This window comes from Hibiscus syriacus, unplaced genomic scaffold (assembly GCF_006381635.1).
Source record: "Hibiscus syriacus cultivar Baekdansim isolate YM2019G1 unplaced genomic scaffold, ASM638163v2 tig00013960_pilon, whole genome shotgun sequence".
Classification (NCBI taxonomy): Eukaryota; Viridiplantae; Streptophyta; class Magnoliopsida; order Malvales; family Malvaceae; genus Hibiscus; species Hibiscus syriacus.
The window spans coordinates 1273245-1294269 of NW_024062312.1; the positions used below are offsets into that span (position 1 = coordinate 1273245).

At 34.7% G+C, this 21025-nt stretch overlaps 3 protein-coding genes across 3 annotated transcripts; 2 read left to right on the forward strand and 1 right to left on the reverse strand.

The window, feature by feature from the left end:
- On the forward strand, window positions 1-3390 carry LOC120206716. Its single transcript, XM_039206299.1, has 15 exons — window positions 1-217; window positions 283-463; window positions 583-634; window positions 722-761; window positions 932-985; window positions 1157-1269; window positions 1372-1437; window positions 1535-1683; window positions 1847-1907; window positions 2004-2065; window positions 2478-2582; window positions 2707-2782; window positions 2873-2985; window positions 3086-3145; window positions 3227-3390. The coding sequence occupies exons 1-15, from the start codon at window positions 130-132 to the stop codon at window positions 3330-3332; spliced, it is 1326 nt and encodes a 441-aa protein (XP_039062230.1). The 5' UTR covers window positions 1-129; the 3' UTR covers window positions 3333-3390.
- A 1278-nt stretch (window positions 3391-4668) lies between these two features.
- On the reverse strand, window positions 4669-7111 carry LOC120206538 (vesicle-associated protein 1-2-like). Its single transcript, XM_039206166.1, has 8 exons — window positions 6937-7111; window positions 6755-6825; window positions 6576-6657; window positions 6363-6478; window positions 6080-6241; window positions 5952-5996; window positions 5256-5333; window positions 4669-4916 (listed from the first exon to the last, which is right to left on the reverse strand). The coding sequence occupies exons 1-8, from the start codon at window positions 6986-6988 to the stop codon at window positions 4806-4808; spliced, it is 717 nt and encodes a 238-aa protein (XP_039062097.1). The 5' UTR covers window positions 6989-7111; the 3' UTR covers window positions 4669-4805.
- Window positions 7112-16090: 8979 nt separating this feature from the next.
- On the forward strand, window positions 16091-20506 carry LOC120206717 (asparagine--tRNA ligase, chloroplastic/mitochondrial-like). The gene is made up of 15 exons (XM_039206300.1): window positions 16091-16542; window positions 16620-16688; window positions 17002-17112; window positions 17502-17606; window positions 17793-17930; window positions 18210-18290; window positions 18554-18631; window positions 18713-18781; window positions 18902-18976; window positions 19066-19149; window positions 19268-19354; window positions 19566-19661; window positions 19746-19820; window positions 19931-20057; window positions 20242-20506. The coding sequence occupies exons 1-15, from the start codon at window positions 16150-16152 to the stop codon at window positions 20355-20357; spliced, it is 1704 nt and encodes a 567-aa protein (XP_039062231.1). The 5' UTR covers window positions 16091-16149; the 3' UTR covers window positions 20358-20506.
- The last annotated feature ends 519 nt before the right edge of the window (window positions 20507-21025 follow it).

Sequence of the window (21025 nt, forward strand, 5' to 3'; positions counted from 1 at the left end):
ACCGTATCAGTGATAACACCACCTTTCGAACGACATCGTTTGGTATCTCGGTACTGGGCTGCCGCCATGGCCGTTCATTAAGCTCTCTCTCTGCCTCTCTTAATCAAATCATTGGCAAGAGTGGGGGAAATGGGGACGAGATCGAATTTCTACAAAAACCCTTCCCTCTCTTACAAGAAAGATTTAAATCTCTCCTCTGCTCTTCAAAACCTAAAAGGTGAGTTTTTTTTATAGAAATCTTCTTTATCAAACAAGTTTCAAGACTTTCACTTCAATTCACAGCCTATAATATCGCCACCGGAAATGCTCCTCCGCCGATCGGAGAACAATCTCAGGTCGAAAACAAAGGCGCGTGTAGGAAACGCACGAGGGAGCGTCAGCCATTGTCGCGGACTCACCGTAGCCGTGAAATTGAAGACAAGGATGGACCTATGTCTCATCACGATTACATCCTTAAAAGAAGGCGAGATTTCTCTCTTCTTTTTTAAATGTAATTTTCACATTTTGAAGTGTAATTTTTTTTTCATTTATTGTCAATTTGCTTTGCAATTTTTGTTTGATTTCTGGTTTTTGATTGAGCAGGAGAGAGGTTAGTTCATCTCAGGGTTATGACCAACTGAGTACTGATATGTTGGTAATTAATTGATTGCTTTAGTTTTATTTTTGAATGAATTTCGATTATCCCTTTTGGTTATTCTTATTCTTCTTCTGTTTGTTGCAGCAAGCATCGAATTCGAGTGTAGCTTTGGTAGACTATGGAAGTAAGTTTCATTCATCCTACTTTTGATAACAGAATCCAGTACATAAATTTTGAACTTATTGTTGGTTCGGTTAATAATCAAATTCAACTAGAAACTTTGATGACTTGCAACTCTGTAATTACCATTGAATGTGTATGCAATTACTGAATACAGCGTTCCTCAAATTTCAGGCGATGGAAGTACTTCTTCCGATGATAAAGAAACTCAGGATCCTCCAGATTCTGGTTTGTTTTAGGCTTTTAGAGTCTCCTTCAATTACGATAACTATTTTGCTTATAATATTTCAAAGACCACCCATTTTTTCTCTGCTTATTGATAGCTTATGATCGATGAAGCTGTAAAATATATTTGTTGCATATGTGGCCTTCACTGTTTTTGACTGTATTTTATTGTAGGTGATTTGAATGAAGCAGATCGAATTAAGAGCAGAAGTGAGCAACGGTTTCCTCTTCCAGGCGAACCTGTTTGTGTAATTTGTGGCAGATATGGAGAATATATATGTGACAAGGTGAGATAAATGATATGAGACTTGTTGTTCAAAATTCGCTACATCATTCTCTTAGTTGCTTCTGTGACTCTCTCTAACTTTGGATGTGATGTTTCTGTGTAGACTGATGACGACATTTGCAGCATGGAGTGCAAATCTGCTCTTTTGCGTAGCCTTCAAATAACTGAGGTTCCCACTCTCTCGACTTTTTTCACGGTAACAAAAGAATGTCTCTTTTCATATTGTATTCACTACATTAAGCCTGTATTATGTGTTGTGTTTCCAGAAATCCGTGACCATGAGCAGTCAAAATCCGTCTCTTTCATCATCTGAACTTACATCCATCTATCGTACTCCTGAACTTGAGGAAGACGCTTGGGATTACAGTAACCATCGCTGGTTCCAAAGGGGGTCTAATCTTTGTAGCTACAAATGGTACAAATTTGTTTAAGTTATTGTATTTCGAAATAACATTTATAAATAGATTTTATTCAAGCATGAGATAGCATAGCTCCATAGGTTCTGTGTTGTTTGAAAATAAGTTCCACTATTTAGTAGTGATTACTACTGAGTCTTATATGAATGATTCTGATTTTAGTTGGAAATGCGAGAGGCCGGGACACCTTGCTGAAGATTGCTTGGTCACCACATCGGAGCAGGTTTACTATTACTTATTTTCTGCTAGAGGAAGTACTTTGGTCCTTTACAATTATGAACTGTGAAAACATGTTTTTCATTTGTTTTCTCTATTTTAGGCTGCGACGAAGCGGAGCAAGCCCACTTCTCTATCCAGAGATCTTCTTGAACTGTACAGAAGGTTTATACAAATCTATTTCATGTATTTATACTAAATTAAGTATTTTTTAAAAAGAAGAGACTTCAAACGTTAAAAATTATCGAGCATGTGATTGCTTCATTTTGTTTTCTTATTTATTTGTTTAGCTTTTTAGGGTAGGGTTCATGCTCATCCTTTGTTTTGTTCGTAAAAATAGCTCATAGACATAAACTTTTATGTTAATCTGGGTTCTTGAGTTTCAAAATTTTTATTTGGCTAAACGAGCTAGATTTGCGCCATGTCCCATGTCTTAGTCTGTTCGATTAGATGTGATTTATTTCTTGCTTTATGTTAATGTCAAAAAAGGGAATGACCTTTCTTGTGTTTGAAGTCGCAATTACTTTCAATTCTTAGGGAGCTAGATTCTCCTCTTTGCCTTTCTCCCTATCTGCAGATGCCATCGGATAGGTGAAAACTTATCTCTTGCAAGCTGTAATGCATGTCGTAGCTCGATTGGACTAGCAACATGCCTTCATTGCAGCACTGTTGTTTGTGACAAGTAAGCTGTATAACCTCTATCATGCCATTTTCACATTCAATTACTACATGTTTGTCTTCGAGATGTATTGTAAAACGAAAAAGGGAAGTTTATGATATTTCCTCTTGGATATTTTGAAATGCAGTGAAGGACATTTGAATGAACATATCTGTACCCATCCATCCCATAAACAGTACTACTCTCATAAACTCAAGCGATTGGTGAGAATTTGTGTTTCTATTCTCTGCACTTTAGATGCTGTATCACTTCGAATTCATGGCATGAATGCCTAAAACATTTAATCGGTATAGGTGAAATGCTGCAAGTCTACATGCGAGGTGACTGACATTAGGGATCTTTTGATTTGCCACTACTGTTTCGATAAGGCATTCGACAAGTTCTACGACATGTTCACGGCAACTTGGTATGTTATCTATACCGCTTATTCAATCGTTCTTGCAACTTTTAATTTACTTTGTAATTGGTTGAACTTGAAAGCACTGCTCGACGTTGCCTGACCGCAGGAAAGGAGCTGGAGTTTCAATCATTTGGGGTTCTATTTGTTGTGAAGATCACTTTGCTTGGTATGTGTTGTAACATCATTGACACCCTTTTTGTTGCTTTGGATCCGTAAATAACTAAACGGTTCGTCGCTGATGCCACAGGCATAGAATGAACTGCCCGAACGCCGATATCGAGGACCAATCGTATTTGATCGGTAGAAACACCGGGAAAGGGAAACATGTTCAGCTCAGTGACTTCATTTTCTAACGGACTGCTGGCAATGTGGCAATGTTTATGGGGAAGGGGCCTTGCCTTTGTAAATTTAAGATTAGTTTGCCTGTAAAACTGCGCATAAGTCTGCCTGATTGCACTTATTGGCATCTTCAAGACATTAAAAAAATATATGGACTTATCATCCAACATTTACATTAATTTCTAAAGAAAAACATAGAACGATTGACATTAATTATATTATTATAATTCAATAGTTCAAATAGTTAATATAGGACTGTTTCGATAAGGCATTCGACAAGTCCTTAAGATTATGTTGAATAATTTAAGGTTTTGCCTTTTCGACCCTCCAAATGAAATTCAGCCTCCGTTATATCGAAAAACGTCTCAATCTTCCCAAATTGATTATGGATTCTTTGATTTCTTCATCCTCTAATCTCCATAGTACACCGTCTGATGGGGGGACTGAAACTGAAGTATGTTGGTTGGCTCATCATTCTCTTGTGATCCACAATCGGATGAGTCGTCCGTTCAATTGAGCTATGTCAAGTCAGCCAGTCTATTAAGTTTTTAATGATAGGGTACTAAAATGATACAAAAACTAAATGTTAGTTATGGTTTTGAAAAATGAAAGTTTAACTACTAAAAGGGATCAAAATGATAATTTATATACTAAAAGTGTAGTTTATTCAAATTTTTATTGATTCATTCCTTCGATCAATGTTGGTTATTAAATTTAATAATTTTTTAGATCATATGGTTTTATGTCACCTCAAAGTGTTTCTATATGTAATTTTTAAAAGTTTATTATTATTTTTTAATAACGTTTAGACTTTTTTAAATTAAAAAATTAGAGTTCCTTTAAAATTTTAATAATTTTTTTTTACTTTTTTAAAAATATTATAAACGTCACGTTATAGAATTATAATATATATAGCGGGACAGAATTAATTAAATTTCTTAGTTTGAAAAATTAATTGACTATAAAATAATTTATTAATTTAATCGATTTTTTTTTTCAAAAAAGGATTGAGGTTTCGCTCATTCGTAAGCTATAATTTAATTATTATTATTTTACATAAAAAAATTACATCATTTATTGAATTGAAAAAAACGATTATGTAAATAATTTTGGAATGCACATCACAATTATGTTTTGTGAATAGTAAACTTGAGGTCTTGAAAATTTAGTAGTTTAAATTTTATTATAGTTTATATATATAAATATATATTTATATAAAGATATATATTGTCTAAATATATTTCAATAGTTAATTTAACAATATTTTTATATTTTAAAAAATAAAAAATATAATCATTTATTCATTAAACAATCGATACCACTTGTGGAATTACCATTATCTTAATTGAAAAAAAATGATGTTTACAGAAAGAATGCAACACATTAATGGGAGTGCACTGCATACTCACCATGAGACCTTAAAGCTAACCAAGGGAAGGAAAGTAGAGGAAGAATATGCAGATGAGCCGAACTAGATCGGTCGATGTTTACGATCTCTTCATGATATATCCCGTAATTAATCCAATCAAGCCGATCAACATAACGATCATGAACGACAGACCGCCACCACTTCTGCTGGTTTCGAGCTTCAGCAGTTCCTAAACATTTGTGATTTTTACATGTGAGAATTTCGCATGGCTCGTATAGATCGACAGAACATGATAAGCTGGTCGGACACGAGTATATCGAAAGCACAAATCTATCAGGCGATGGAAGCTTTTTAACTGCATTTCATAAGTAACTAACAACAAGATCATATATGGCTTGATGGTAAGATGAGTAGGGATCCTGCTGAGGTCTGAGATGTAAAAGGGAAACAAAAGGCTCGACATTTTCAATAACTAGATGCAATTACGGAGAGATGGTTAAGCGGAAAATAAAGGTTCGTTGAATTTACTACGATTCCTGTTGCATATATCACGGTCAGTTCGACTCACCAGCTCTTGGCGAAGCTTGTTATTTTGTTGAATTGCTTTATTTTTTTCTTCAGTCAGCTTTGTTATAAGAGCTTTTGCCTGCAATTATAGAAAGCATTATTGAGTATTATTACCTTCAATATATCACCATCACATACAATAAAAGAGCTTCGGGCCCCAACCCGGAAGCGTTGAAAGGAATGCAAATATCCAGGAACTTGGATGTTCTAGGAGGATCATATTTTGCATATCGATATCGGATATAGGTGTTAGACACAAGAATTTCAAGAAAAATGAAGAATCGAAGCAACATAGATCCAAAATGCCAAAGTAAATGAACAAATCACGTGTATGCAGCAGCATAGGGTGACACAAAACATGCAGAATTCAGAATTTACCTTGGGAGATTTACCTTGAACTTCATCTGTAAATATCTACCTAGAAAAATACGATTCTTACCATATCCAAAACTATGTTACTCAGACTTGATGTAAGTTCCAGACACGAGTAAGTTTTTCATGTATTCTGAGGTTATTGGAACGTCATATTCTCAGAACACTATTTGGATATGCATAGGATATAAGTGTTGAACATGAGTATTTCTAGATAAATGAAGGGTCGAAGCAACAGAGATCGGAACGGAAAAATAAATGAAGAATAAATCATGCATATGCAGCAGCGGAAGGTGATACAGAAGATACAGAATCCAGAATTTACCTCAGGAGATTTATCTTGAACATCATCTGTAAATGTTCTTGCAGCCTGCATTCACCGACGAAATGCAAACTATTAGCATAACAAGGGCAATAACAAAAATATACGCAGCAATGTCTTGGTTTCGGTACATTAACAAACTCAGCAGTGTTTGCCTGGCCATTGTCCGAAACAGAGCCTCTCATTGAAGACCCTACTTCAGATCCATCACGTGCAGGTGTATGTTGAGATGAAAAAACATAAACCACTCTCAACTTGCATTCTTCAACCACATTGCCAGCTTCTCTATTGAACTAGAAAACCGAACATTCCCGCAATCAATCAAAACTATACACTACCTTACTCGAATTCGAATATAAATGAAAATGTCAGATATGGGTCTGCGTCCGGGCCGAAATAACAATTACATCATACCATTTCTGCAGTTATATCCTTTGGGATTGCACCATCAGGGGCTTTTACACCTTGAAGGAGGAATTTGTCCTTGCATTGCATATCAGCAGGGAACTCCTTTTGCGCTTGCATGGTAACTAAATTAAAAAAATGATTCTTTTGAAGATTACCAGAATTAAACAATGATAAAAATCTGGGGGGGGGGGAAATGTAATTGATTCATTGCATTTGTACCTATAACCTCGCATGTAGAATTTGGTAAAACGATCCCCGTGTTGGGACGAACACAATACTTCTTCGGATTGGTTGTTTTCACCTGAAAAGAAAATCTAAATAAAATATCGACTCACATTTTGTTTTATTTTCTCAGCTTCCAAACAGACCAATTCAGTTCGACATTAACAAAAGGGTACCTTGAAAGCAACATGATAATCGGTTTTATTCGACAATTGAAGAGAACATGAGATCTGTTTCTTCAGCTCAACTATTGAAACACCATAACAACAACAACGAATCAAAATAAAAAAAACCCAGAAACAAAAACACAAATTCAAGATCGGGGGATAAAAGAGGAAGAGAGCCCCAGAAAACTTACAGGGAAACTTGAGCTCTACAGGGTCGACGTTGAGAAAGTCGCCCGTGCTCATTTCGAAGCAATGGGTGTTAATTCGAGGACTCGATTAATCTCTAGAAGGAGAGAAAAGGAAATGAAAACGAGAAGGAATCCAATCTCTTCCTTTATTATTGGAATCGGCAACTGAACTACTCGATTCCCCATTTTTTGGTTCTCTTTTATAAATTGATTGCTTCAAAAAGAAACTCTTTTTCTTATTGTTATTATTAGTTAAAACCATTTGAAACGACCATAAATGATTGGATTGGTCGGTTTTATATCTCCATCGTTAATTTGGGGGCAATTTGACAAAAAAAAAATCATCCGATTAAAATAATATTATCTACCAAACACACTTTCCTAACACTTTCGATTCAACACATTTTTCAAGAGAGAGAAGGAGACACACCTCTCATGTCCAATAGTTTTAGGTTTAAGGTTTTACGTTAAATTAATTTGAGGGTTTTATAATTAGTTTTAATTTTTTTTTAGTGATTAAAGGTGTTATATTTGTATGTTTTAGGGTTTTTAAAGAAATTTAGGGTTAAAATTGATTGTATGTTAGAACTTTATGTTTTTAAAATAGGGTATGATTAAAGTTGATTGTATGTTAGATTGTAAGAAATAAACGTTGAACATTTAATTGGAACATTATATAGATATACGGAAAGGTCATCTTGTAAAATAAACAAGTTGAAATCACATTAATCGAAATTAAACGAAAATCAAATAACGTAAGTTGAAACATTAGAAAATATAATTACACGAGTGGTGGTCAATAGTTACGTGATGATGAAAGAGATATATAATTTCTCCTATTGTGACCGGGATTTATGCAATGGTCACATCTTAAGTTTTATCCTGGTGTCTATCTAATATCCATATCGCAATGAATTCGAGTGGATTTTGGATGACCTGACTCTTTTAATAAGTTCGGATATGGTATAATTGGAACCCAAGTCTGAACCTCGTTTGGGTCTTTGTCAGTACTTATGAGGGAAACTCATATTCATATACCTTGAATACTTGTGAAAGTTGGTATACGAGATCCACATAACGCTTATAATCTTGACGAGAAAATGAGCAAGTTGTTATGACATGAGAGCATGTATACTTCAAAGCTTGAAAAATCCACAGTCACAACATTTATATCGTATATTAACTCTAAAAGAGTTAGATTCATTCCCTTGCAGAGGTTGTGGCATTTCTGTGACCCGAAATAATTCTTGGGTACGAGAAAGCTTATTACAAACATGTTGTTTGATGCTGCAACCTTTTGCTGCAGGTCCACTATTAATCGTGGGTGATAAACATGACTATTTTGTATCCAAGTAAAAGTTTATCCAAATAAAAATATGTCATTTTAGCCAAAATAATTACTGGTAAATAACGGGGCCCTTTTAAGGTTTAATTGATTGTCTTAGCCAAGTTGGTTGTCATATGTCCATATCGATATCCACCATCGTATTCATTTTTCCATTTTTCTTTGTTTATTTCACTGATGTAATTGTATCTATGTTCATTTTTTCTCACAATTCTTGAAGCATAACCTCAAACGTTTAAGGTGAGAGTTTGTAACCTAAGCGAAATGAAGGAGTTAGTATAAAAAATGAAAATGAGAAAAATGTAACATACTCATGCAAATAATTAATTATTGTTCATCATTCTTCTTATATCTGCCATGATAGTTTGCAACAATATATCGGATACAGAGACGATGTTGGACGTGTGAGGGTTTCCAAATTGGACTCAAAGAGTCCATTGTTGCTTTGATATTAGCTTCTCGGTCTGAAATGATACAAATATGTTCCCTCGTGATAACATGTAACCGTATATTTCTCAGGAAAAAAAACCCAATATTATATATCTTCTCCTTCAACAAGGGCAAAAACAACAGGAAGAATGTTACAATTACCATCTTGAACAATTGTCAATAATAAAACTTGATTGTATGTTCCATACAATAATGTACCATCAATTTGGACAACATGTTAAGAGTATTTCACTGCATTAATGCATTGTGGGTTAGTCTAAAAACACGGTGGAATTGGCATCGATCTCGAAGAAGTCGATCATTATGGTAGGAATTTCGAGTTTCAAACTCAACTATTATCCCAGGATTCAGTCGTTGAACCAGGTTAAACCAACTGGGTAGTTCGTTGTAAGATGAATCATATTCGCCATGTAGTTTTATAATGACATCCTGTTTTGCTTTCCATGCTTTTGTGTACGAGACGATGTACCCATATTGAGATTGTATTGCATAAATCAACACTGCAATAGGTATGTGGGAGTTTGCTCTAACCAATGGCATGATAGCTTGGTAAATCACGTTGAAGTCCAAGTTTGAATGGTCCTAGTTGATCCCCTGTGCACAACATATATAGAGACTGATGTATTTTGTTAGTTCCCATCTGTCGATTTTATTTCTCTTTGAAACATGAACCATCTAGTTGTAGCCGTTATCATGTTGGACACAATAATGAACATATTTTTTGTGGTAGATCTGTCGACCCTGGACTGAATTGAATTACGAATTTTATAATTATTAATTACCATCATTGTTTTTTCTTTAGATGCAGACTCCATTCCACAATATAAATCACCATCATTAACTGATGAATGCCTATTATAGTCTTCAAGATAAGGCATATCAAGAAATTATAGACCGTACATCGCATCATAGTTAGCTTCATGCATGTGTGTCGGAGGTTCATATAGTACCATATTTTTAATAACTTAATATGCATCATCATCAGAGTTCATGTTGAATTACGGTGACTCGGGTTCAATGAATAATCCAATTTCAGCACCGTCTGCTTCTGCCTTACGAAGAGGTTCTTTTGGAGGATATGAGGGTTCTTTTATGACTCTGATGTTTAGTTCGAACAAGTTCATAGATTAATGCCTTCATCTGGAGCTTGAAGGGATGTCACCATATGGGTTATGAATTGAGTGTTGCTTGAAAGGCATTGTCATATCAAGGTCGAAGGTACTGCCAAATAAATGTCTCCTCTGGAACTGAAAGGCATCTCCATATTGAGGTAGAAAAAAGTGACATATGAATGCCTTCCCCTAAAACTTGATGGTATGCTAACAGAAGGTGGGTTAGCTATTAATGACGTGAAATCATTACATATTATTTAAGTTGGACTGTCAACTGGTTCATGCAATCCGTAATAGGAGGATAAGGACATACCCCGAATTAGATGCACATCAACAAAATTAGTTTACATTTCTGTAACAGAGTTCAAATTTTGATTGGAAACATCAACCATCACAATAATGTCATCGTCGTTTAAGAGCTTGAACGATGTATATGTTAACAGAAAAATTTCAGTCAAAATCTGTATTGCAGTGTAGTCAGTCTTCAACTGTTTCAAAAAATAGCATTCCTTGAGATTTTTTGTGATTAAATCGTGAAGAGTGATGTTTTTCCTGAAGGACAAAAGGATATAATGATCTGATTGGAAAACAACCCCTATTCATCTTCCCTAATTTCTCTATCATAGTAAACAACAATTGAAATATGAGTTATTTTCTTAGTTTGAGAGTTTAAGATTTCAAAGATACAAAGTTTCAGGGTTGAAGAGTTTAAGAGATTGAGGGTCGAGGAACAATTCATGTTAATTATGTGAAATGGCAGAGATTATTTGAATAATAATGGAACATGCGCCTTTCATTTCGGATGTGATGAAACACTATGACATGACAAAGATTCTCTGAATAATAATGAAAAATGTTTCCCCTGAAATGCGCCTTTTATTTCTGATGGGATGGAACACTATGACATGACATATATTCTCTAAATAATAATGGAGTTTCCCTTGGAATGCACCTTTCATTTCGGATGGGATGAAACATTATGACATGACAGAGATTCTTTGAATAATAATAGAAAACACTTCCCTTAGAATACACCTTTCATTTCGGATGGGATGAAACACTATGATATGGCAGAGATTATCTGAATAATAATGGAAAACACTATGATATGACATATATTATCTAAAAATGAGGAAAACGTTTCCATTGAAACGTGTCTTTCTTTTTCTTAAGATTTTATCTTATCCGGCGTCAAACATTATATATATGAGATATGAAGTAAGTGGTCCTCATTACTTTGCCTTCTGTGTATTTTTTCTGATTATATTATCTATCATTTTCATAGATTTTTCCTTCGTTTTCAATGACAGTTAAATATTCATTATCTTATCTGCCAAATGATATATTAGCTTAGATTTTACATTGCATTGTTTCTAATTCTATCGAGGACTTTCTCCATCTTTATTTAACTTGCTGGGACTTTTACTTGGCATCAAATTACATATTCATATTTGCAAATAATCGACTTCATCGGTATACCTTGAAACCTTTGGATCGTTCTGAATGAATGCTTGTACGAAAGGCTTATGTTTCCAGAAATCCAGATGCATAGTTTAGGGAATGTATAGTTCAGTGTTTTTCCAAATATTATGCCAATGTTGAAGTTGGTTGTCATATCTTGAAACAAGCCTCTACAATGGGTGTCATCGAAGCAACTTATGCTTTAGACATACAATTGTTTCACATAAAAGAGAGGTTGTAAGAAGGATATAAAGTGTTGTCCAGCCTAAACCCAATACATATAAAGATGAAGCAAAAAGAGCTTTTCCACTACAGAAGCATGACTATCTCAACAATTGCCAAAATTTTCTCAGTTTCGTACATCGAAAAGATTTCATAAACATATTGCTCACGTGATCACACGTTTAGAGGTTGCTTTTATTATTTATGGAATAGTGAAAGTAATATTGTAATGGATTTTGTTTTTAATATGACTAATTAAATTCAATATGAGATTTGTTATAGATGTGAACTATAAAAACAATAAACCATAAACATTACATTAAATAACAAACTATTAAACATGACATGAAGCATACCAAACCAACGAACTAGAAATACCACACATATTTCCCAGACCTTAAACAATAAATAAAAATATACACATACACCTAAAATAGTAAATAAAAATATATATAATCATCAACATCTATCTTTGTGTTCCCGAACTTATTTTGCTTAATTTGTTGCGTAATCAAACTCAAAACATCATCAACAACATCCTCAAACTCTACAAACAAGGTCGGCATCATTGCTTATAAGAAACCTCTTAAATGATACTGGCAATCTTTAATATAGCAAAGAAAATTTTGTTTTCCTCCCAAGTTTAACCTTTATTTCTATTTTAAATTTCAACTCCTCAAGTTATTTTTTTTGTTGAAAGACATGCTTAAATATTTACAATAAAAAAATTGTGTTAATAGTAGCCATACTAGTTAAACAACTAAAGTTTTTGCCTGAATAGATTAAAATTACCTTTCACCTCATATATATATATAGGCCTTAGGAAGTTGTCCTATAAAACGAGCCTACCCAAATTATTGTGTCTTGTTTGTCCTTGTTCGCAAAAAGACATTTAACATCAAACAAAAACTTACTTTATATAAATACAGAATAACGAAACAAAATAAAAGAAAAAATCTAATTAAGAAGAAAAATCTTAGTTCATATGAATACATAATAAAAAAATAAAATAAGAGGCAAATACATCATAGTAAACACACAATAAATAAAAAGATTGCTCTGAAAGAGTCAGATTCATTGATATCTCTTGGAATGTGTTCCATAGGGTGGTGGTCGTCTACTTCTAGGAGGGTTTTTTCTTATATAATGCTCATCGTCGTCCCCACTGTCATCATCCTTATCTTTCTCCTCATTGTCATCATCGTTCTCATTCTCATCCTCCTTATCCTCTTCTTCATCGTCATTATCACTCTCAACAACATTGTCTTGATAAGGGTTGAATGCTGATATATGACCTCTGTAGAATAAGGATCCTGTTGGTGTATGACGATCCCATCACTCGTTGAGAACTACAAAATTGTGAAAAAATCGGACATCAATGTTTGTGACGCATGTTGCAGTTGAGGTGCATGTGGTGGAGGACAACCCATAACATAATTCGCGTAGGAACTAAATTTTATAAAACCCTACAAGCTTTGTGCGTAACCAAACGACAGTGGCATCTGAACCAACAGATATGCCATCTAAACTTGCAGATGTGGCATCCGAACTAATTATGATGGTGTATGAAACGGTGGTGTCCCCATGTGAATTGGAGGGCTAGGGATGTAAACTAGCGTCGCTAGTTGTTGGTGTGGTGGTTCGGTGGCATAACTGAGGATGACCCGGAAGCAACTGCTCTTCATCCAGTAGTGGGGGGATGATGATGTTGTGATGTCGTACATTTTTGTCGATGACGATGAATTGCCACATCGTGCTTATGTTTAAAGTAAGAATGTATTATTGTTTGCGTTTAACCATTCAATATAACCATCTAAAATCATCAAACCAATTTCTGTTATATACTGTCGATGGGGTAAGCGTTGATGTCGGTTCTCCCACATCGCCAATCAGTATGTATGTTTCACCAACCAATTTACCTATTTCTTGCTTTGTCTATCGATGTTATACATATTATCGAGGTTCCTTGGTGCTTCTGGAATAAATTATGTAAACTCAAACTGACGAAGCACACAATCAATCGGATGCCCCCCAATAATAGCATAACAAATAAGGGGCACAACCACCACCCATTTATCCAATATCCCACTAAGGTTATATGAGATGCAATCCCTCAATTCGTCGTCCAAATATAGAAACCATTTAAAACAAAAATATAGATTTCTTATCAAAATTAAAACTATATTCAAATTATATAAATACAATTAAATAAAAAATTAAAATTTAAAAAGTACCTCTACATCAACTTTCTGGTCAATGAGTAATCAGATATCTTGTAATTCTTGTGGGATATCACGATGATTTTTCCTATTACTTGACCACCTATTTAATATATATATATATATATATATATATATATATATATATATATGTCATTTTATAATAATCGAAAACATTATTTAAAAATAATTTTACTATTGATACCTTGAAAGTAACGAAGAGATATATGACTCATTCACGATCGGGCAAAAAAGGCATGTGGTTCCATGACCACGATTGGAAAAGCATGAGACAATCACCAATAGCAATTTTCTTATAATTCGTATCTCGACACATTTCTCTAAACAAAAATACCAACACTACAAACCCCAGCTCAATATGTCACTACTTCAAAATCGATCAGGTGCCTCAACCACATATAGTGAACCTGGTTCTGAGATTTTTCAGGCATCAATATACCTGCAATGAGTTGTAGTATATATGCTCGGGAAAATGCTTTTGCCTCATCCTCTGAATAATTTTCGTGTAACTCTTTAAATTTACTTTTCAGTCACCCTAATGTTATTCGACCACCGTTGAAATTAGGCAGACAACTTCCAAGATACTCCCTGCATAACCCCCCAATTATCATCTGCCACACCACAAATGGCAGTTCCATCGATCGGGAGCCCCAGTTGCAATGAAACATCCTCTAGCGTAAAGGTACACTCCCTACATGATAGATGAAACGTGTGTGCCTTTGGCCTCCATATCTTATTTAGTGCAGAAATCATGGCGAGTTCAAGTTTACAACCTCCTTCAATTTTTGTTAAGTAACTGAATCCACCCATAGACAAATATGATTAGATACGCCTCAGTGTTTTCATCTTCTTGTTGCGAAAAAAAAAAACTTCTAATATAGGATCATTTTCCTAACAAATAAATTCTAACTATTAAAATTTGAACTACTATTTCAAAATTATTTAAATAAATTCAACTAAATAAAATTTAATAATTTAAATAATATATAACCAATTTCATAATATTCATAAATTTAAAAAGAATATAGGTTTGTATTCTTACTATATCGGCAAAATGACTCGAAATATGATCAGCATCCAATCGCAACAGCGGAAACAACATACCTTCCATTTTTTAACTGTAATTAATAAATATTAACTAAACAAGTTTAAAATTAAATAATCAAATAAAAAATAAAAAATAAATACTAAAATAAAATAATAATAAAATAATTAATTACTTAAATAATAAAAATTTTAATGAATAAAATAATAAATTTATAAAAACAATTATACCTTATTAAATTGAAAATAGATAGGAATGAGAGATATTTAAGTGATATTTATGTGAGTTGGGGGAGGGGTTTATATAGACAGTCGGTTAGGGAAATAGGTGGGAGAATTTGATAGAAAATCGGTGCGAGAGGGGAAGGCATGCCCCATGAGATGTGCCTTCCAGGGTTGTCAAAAACCTCGGTAAGACGCACCCCTTGGTATGCGCCTTGCAGGGGTATTGACTGTTTTTGACTAAGGCGCTTCCTACCAACAACGCCTTACTCCTAAAGCACGTTTCACCGAACGCGTCACCTTTTCTCAGGTGTTAGGTCGAGTAGTATTTATAAAACGGTGACTGACAAGTAATATTTTATCTATACGGTGATTTTTGGTTAAATTGCCTAATTTGGGTCAATTTTATATTTAGATTGTTTGTTTACTTATTGAGTAATCACCATGCATCGTTAATTTGTAATACGATAAAATTATATTTTAATGATGTCTATTGATATTGTTATTCCTTTCAAGTATTGGCTCGAGGGTATAATATAAATGGAGGGTCGAACCATAAAATATAACTCAAACAATTCTACGATCAAATTTTATCATATTTTAATCAACATATTAATGTCTAACTCACGTAGCTGTCACTAGTTTTACATACATCTGCCACTAGCTAGATGATAATTTTGTGACTTTTAATAGTCGATAAACTCAATAAAATAATATCATATAATCAAAGAAATATTTTATATCTTTTAATAGTTATGAGACTTTACAAGTAATACAATATAATTTGGGATCACTTGTGAACTTTATTTTTTTTATTCATACTTAAGTTATTTCTTCAATGAAAAAGAACGAGTCTGAATTATATGAATAATTGATTGATAATTTCATAACTTTTAACAGTTAGAGAATTAACAAAACGTCATATAAATATAATTAAAAGATGATTTTATAAATTTTAAAAACCAAACGACACGATAAAATAATATTCTATAATCAGGAATCACTTGTGCACTTTATCCAAAATATTAAAAAAATTTGGGAATTCATGCACTTAAGTCGAATTCACTGCAGTAGTGTTAACAAAGAGCCCAATCCAAGCAAAGCAAAGAGTGGCGCAAAAATGGCTGCTGCTCTAACACCCGCCACTCCTCTCCGATTCAAACCCTACTCTACCCTTCGTTTCCTTTCATTTTATTCCAAAAACCCAACAACCCCACGCCTTTTCCCGCCGCTTCCTCGCCGGCCGGTCGACTTCCACTCGACTTTCCATCGGCAGCGATGCTTCTGCTCCGTTATTTCCGCCTCGCTGCAGTCCGGGGAAGTGAAGAAAACGGAATTCCCAGAAAAGAAAGTTGGAGAAATGGGGAATAAAGTAGGCGAATTTAGGAAGAAAGTGAAGATAGCTGACATAAAAGGAGGACACGATGAAGGTTTGAATCGGGTCGGACAGACTCTGGTGGTTATGGGTTGGGTTCGGACTCTCCGGGTTCAAAGCAGCGTTACATTCCTTGAGGTAAAAATCAAAACTTTTTTCAGTCTCCTTTTTTTATTTCAATTAATGTATGTGGTTGATATTATTATTATTTGTAGGTAAATGATGGTTCATCCCTTTCAAACATGCAATGCGTGATGAATTCGGATGCTGAAGGTTATGATCAGGTAATACAATATTAGTTTGTTAGTCTTCTTACCACCATTTGTTGTTTGAGAGTGGAAAACTGGAAATATTTCAATTTATTGTTGTTCTTTGGATTTCCTTAGTACCGTGTGTAGGGATTTAAATAGCTGTCCGCTATGAATAACTGTTTTATGTGGCGGTAACGGTGTCTTCCGAGCCGTTATTGCACGACCTCTATACCTGTAATAATCACGATAAACACAATGCAACCGAAAGTGCGGCCTCAACCGCAATTTATATTCCTAGACACTGTGTATTATAGTTGCGAATTATTTATATGTTTCAAGCTTGTAGGTGGAATCTGGCTTGATCTCTACTGGCGCATCTATATGGGTGCAAGGGACCTTGGTGGCTAGCCAAGGGTCGAAGCAGAAGGTGGAGCTGAAGGTTGAAAAAGTTGTTTTGGTACGGTAGATTGTACCCTCTTTCTTTACGTTTCGTTGATTATTGTGATATGTAGGAGTTTATTCATCCATTTTGTGGCGAGAATTGGTTCGAGTGGTCTGCATTTGCAAACCATCAAAGTAGCTTTATGAAATCAGAAAACGATTCTAACTTGTCATACTGCTCCATGCATTGCTATGTTGTAATCCCAATTGGTTTTTGACTTATTGTCACTGTCCTTTTTCAAGAAATGCTTTGGAAAAGGGAAAATCACTGTGCCATATTACATGGATGTTACTGCATGTTCCTCTGTTGGGTTATTACTTGAAATTTCTCCCCCTAATCGATGGAAATATTTTAAACTTCCAGTATTTTTTACTAGTTGTATGTATCCTTTGTTCTTTTGGCAGGTTGGAAAAAGTGATCCTTCCTATCCCATTCAAAAGAAAAGGGTCAGTCGAGAATTTTTGAGAACTAAAGCTCATCTTCGTCCTAGAACAAACACATTTGGTGCGGTATGATTCTGTTGTATGTTCACTCACCATAGTTTGTGCAAGGCGTCATCTTTTATATTAGCTGTAACTTCTACTTGCTATTTGTCAGCATGGTTACTTTGCCTTCCAAACGAGACCATGGTGATTTTCTTTGCTTGTTTTTTTTATCTGTGTGTATTCTCTTTTGATGATATAACTTCTCTTTAGGTTGCACGAGTGAGGAATGCTTTGGCTTATGCGACGCATAAATTTTTTCAAGAAAACGGTTTTGTATGGATCTCAAGTCCTATCATTACGGCTTCAGATTGTGAAGGAGCTGGTGAACAGTTCTGTGTTACTACTTTGGTATGAACCGTATCTATAATGAATCTGTTTATTTCTTCTAATAGCTATTTTGTTATTTTAGGTTTTGATCATTGAAAGTTAACCTACTGCTCCATATTATTTTAATTAACTGTGTAAAGTTAAGCTTTTGTCGACATGTCTACTTGGAGCATCTATTTATTTCTAGAATCCCGATGTGTGTGAAATGGTTTCAGTAAGAACTCGTTATCAATTATGACTCGATTATGTTTGGGCTTTTCATTTATCCTTTTGACTTGTGAAGTTTTTTGTAATTAATAGATTCCAAGCTCCAGAGAAGCGGCTGATTCTCCTGTGACTGCCATTCCGAATACAAAGGATGGGTTAATTGATTGGTCTCAGGTGAGCTAGTTCTACTTCGCTTCACACTACTTCGGATACAACTACATAGAGTTGCATAGCTTTCTCCATGCATCATTCGTGCATGTTGTTTCATAGCTTTGCTCCGTGCATCATCCGTGCAATTGATGGATTAATTCATAAGATGTTTTATCTGGAAATGTATTTGTAACCATTGCAATTTTTTCATTGTCTGACGTCTCTCCGGAATTAGTGTGTTTTTGAATTCGACTAATGGTATTCACCGTCCTATTTTTACTTGCCAGGATTTCTTTGGCAAACCTGCATTCTTGACAGTTTCCGGTCAACTTAATGCTGAAACATATGCAACCGCTCTTACCGATGTATGCTTCCACTTGTTCTCATAGTAATTCAAAATATGAAGGTAACCAGTCAAGAAATAATGCATACTTGTACTTTGTTAGGTGTATACATTTGGACCCACCTTTCGAGCGGAAAATTCAAACACATCCAGGCACTTGGCCGAATTTTGGGTAAGCATTCGTGGTAGCCTCGTAAAGTTTTAACATTCTCCATGTCCCTACCTATTTTTGAGCATTTGGTCTGACCTTACTAAACATCGTCTCGAAGAACTTATACCCTTGTTTATTTAGATGATTGAGCCGGAGCTGGCTTTTGCTGATCTCGATGATGACATGGCCTGTGCTACTGCATATCTCCAGTATGTAGTATGTTACTCTTCACATCTATTTATGAATTTCTTTAGTTGTATTTTTCTGAGTGAATTTGCTGTAATTTACGATCTTTTCTTTCGAAGGTGAGACACGTACTTGATAATTGCAAGGAAGACATGGAATTTTTCAACACTTGGATCGAGAAAGGGGTCATTGATCGAATGAATGTATGAGCTCAATGTTGTATTTGTTCTTCTAGATTTTGATCGGCTCTTCTATTGAGCTCGACACCATTACCGGCAATGTTATTGTACTGATAAAGGGTAGCGTTTATTTGATTAACAGGATGTGGCTGAGAAAGACTTCGTGCAGATGACTTATACCGATGCAATCGAACTTCTTCTAGAAGCAAACAAAAAATTCGAATTCCCGGTATTGCATTTTCTTTTCCGGATTCAAATCTATGAGGAAACCATCTCTTGCATTAGCCGTATAAAAGAAAAAGTTTCTGGTTAAGTGAAAAGATAACCGTTTCCTGGTCATGAATACACCTTGCTTAAATTTCTGCTCGTTAGCACGCCTTTAAGAGATAATCCTATAACGGCCTTATACGGAGATTTATATCTCTTGGTTTCTTTTGTAGGTGAAATGGGGATGTGATTTGCAAAGCGAGCATGAACGATACATAACCGAACAAGCATTTAACGGATGCCCCGTTATCATCAGGGACTATCCTAAGGCATGCGATTTGTCTCTATCACGCTTCTCTATGTCGGCATTTTATCCACTTTCTGTTTTTAATGCTCGAATGTAAAACTCTCAGGAGATCAAGGCATTCTATATGCGGGAAAACGATGATGGGAAGACTGTAGCAGCAATGGATATGTTGGTACCTCGGGTAAATATGACCTTGTGTTGCACTTCTATAAGAATCTTATTGCTGTTATTTTCGTTTTTCTTCGGTTGGTGAGCTCATTGAAGTTCCGTTTCTTGTGTACATTTGGTTAGGTTGGTGAGCTCATCGGTGGAAGCCAAAGGGAAGAGCGACTCGATTATCTGGAAAATCGTTTAGATGAGCTGAAGCTTAGTAAGGAGAGCTACTGGTGGTATCTCGATCTGCGTCGTTACGGTTCAGGTTAGGGATGATCCTTCTCACAAAACTATAACAATACCTTCTGATCCGGGAAAAGTTGTCATGGTTTATGTTTAATGACCATTTCATTGCATTCACCATTTTTTGTTTCGATAAAACCTTAAAGAAACGGTATAGTTCGATCACTTATTTACGAATCAAAATCCGTTTGATTATCGTGTGGCAGTTCCTCACGCGGGGTTCGGACTAGGGTTCGAGAGGCTGGTGCAGTTTGCGACCGGAGTTGAGAATATAAGAGATGCAATACCTTTCCCAAGAACACCTGGTTCTGCTGAATTCTAGCGCTGCAACAATTCTTTCTTTTCCTTTCTCAATAAACATGTTTTATACCCCTTCTATGTTCAAGTTTTATAGTATTTAAATACCCACATTACTTGTAACTATTTTAATTTATACCGAAGGTTAACGACTGCTAAATCTTTAAAGGTTTACTAACATGACACGATAAGTATATAAAAATAAAATTACATCATTTCTACGTAGATGATACATGGATTAAATTTTGGTCATTTTTATTTCATATTTGTATTCTTTTGCTCACCAGATTCGAAAAACATGTTTTGGTCACTTATGTCATTATTTTATTAAGTTTTGATTACTAACGTTATCGTTTTATTAAGTTTTGGTCATTTGGTCGTTGAATTCCGTTAGTTTGATGACGTGATCCTTTAGTAAAATGATTTAATTTTTATTTTAATCGTTAAACTCTAGACAAAATACTAATTATGACCATTTTGTAAATTTAAATTAATTTAGGAATAACATTTCAATTTACCCATTTTTAAATATTTTTCCCCCTAACTCACAATATTACTCATCTTCTACCCACTTCTTCTTCATTCATCCCTACTCCATTTCTTCATTACTTTCATTTGCCTTCTTTCAAGAACTCGTGTTGCATTTCAAAAATAATAAAAGATTTCCAACTTTCGATAATAAATAATAATACC

Bases quoted from the DNA above. Each gene is read 5' to 3' on its own strand.
- LOC120206716 (XM_039206299.1), top strand. From the start codon at position 130: ATGGGGACGAGATCGAATTTCTACAAAAACCCTTCCCTCTCTTACAAG. The intron at 464-582 runs GCGAGATTTCTC...TTGATTGAGCAG, and splicing joins GATTACATCCTTAAAAGAAG to GAGAGAGGTTAGTTCATCTC. The intron at 762-931 runs GTAAGTTTCATT...CTCAAATTTCAG, and splicing joins AGCTTTGGTAGACTATGGAA to GCGATGGAAGTACTTCTTCC.
- LOC120206538 (XM_039206166.1), bottom strand. From the start codon at position 6,988: ATGAGCACGGGCGACTTTCTCAACGTCGACCCTGTAGAGCTCAAGTTT. The intron at 6,479-6,575 runs GTACAAATGCAA...TTTTTAATTTAG, and splicing joins TTCTACATGCGAGGTTATAG to TTACCATGCAAGCGCAAAAG. The intron at 6,242-6,362 runs GTATGATGTAAT...TCGGTTTTCTAG, and splicing joins AGGATATAACTGCAGAAATG to TTCAATAGAGAAGCTGGCAA.
- LOC120206717 (XM_039206300.1), top strand. From the start codon at position 16,150: ATGGCTGCTGCTCTAACACCCGCCACTCCTCTCCGATTCAAACCCTAC. The intron at 18,782-18,901 runs GTAAGCATTCGT...TTGTTTATTTAG, and splicing joins GGCACTTGGCCGAATTTTGG to ATGATTGAGCCGGAGCTGGC. The intron at 19,150-19,267 runs GTATGAGCTCAA...TTTGATTAACAG, and splicing joins GGGTCATTGATCGAATGAAT to GATGTGGCTGAGAAAGACTT.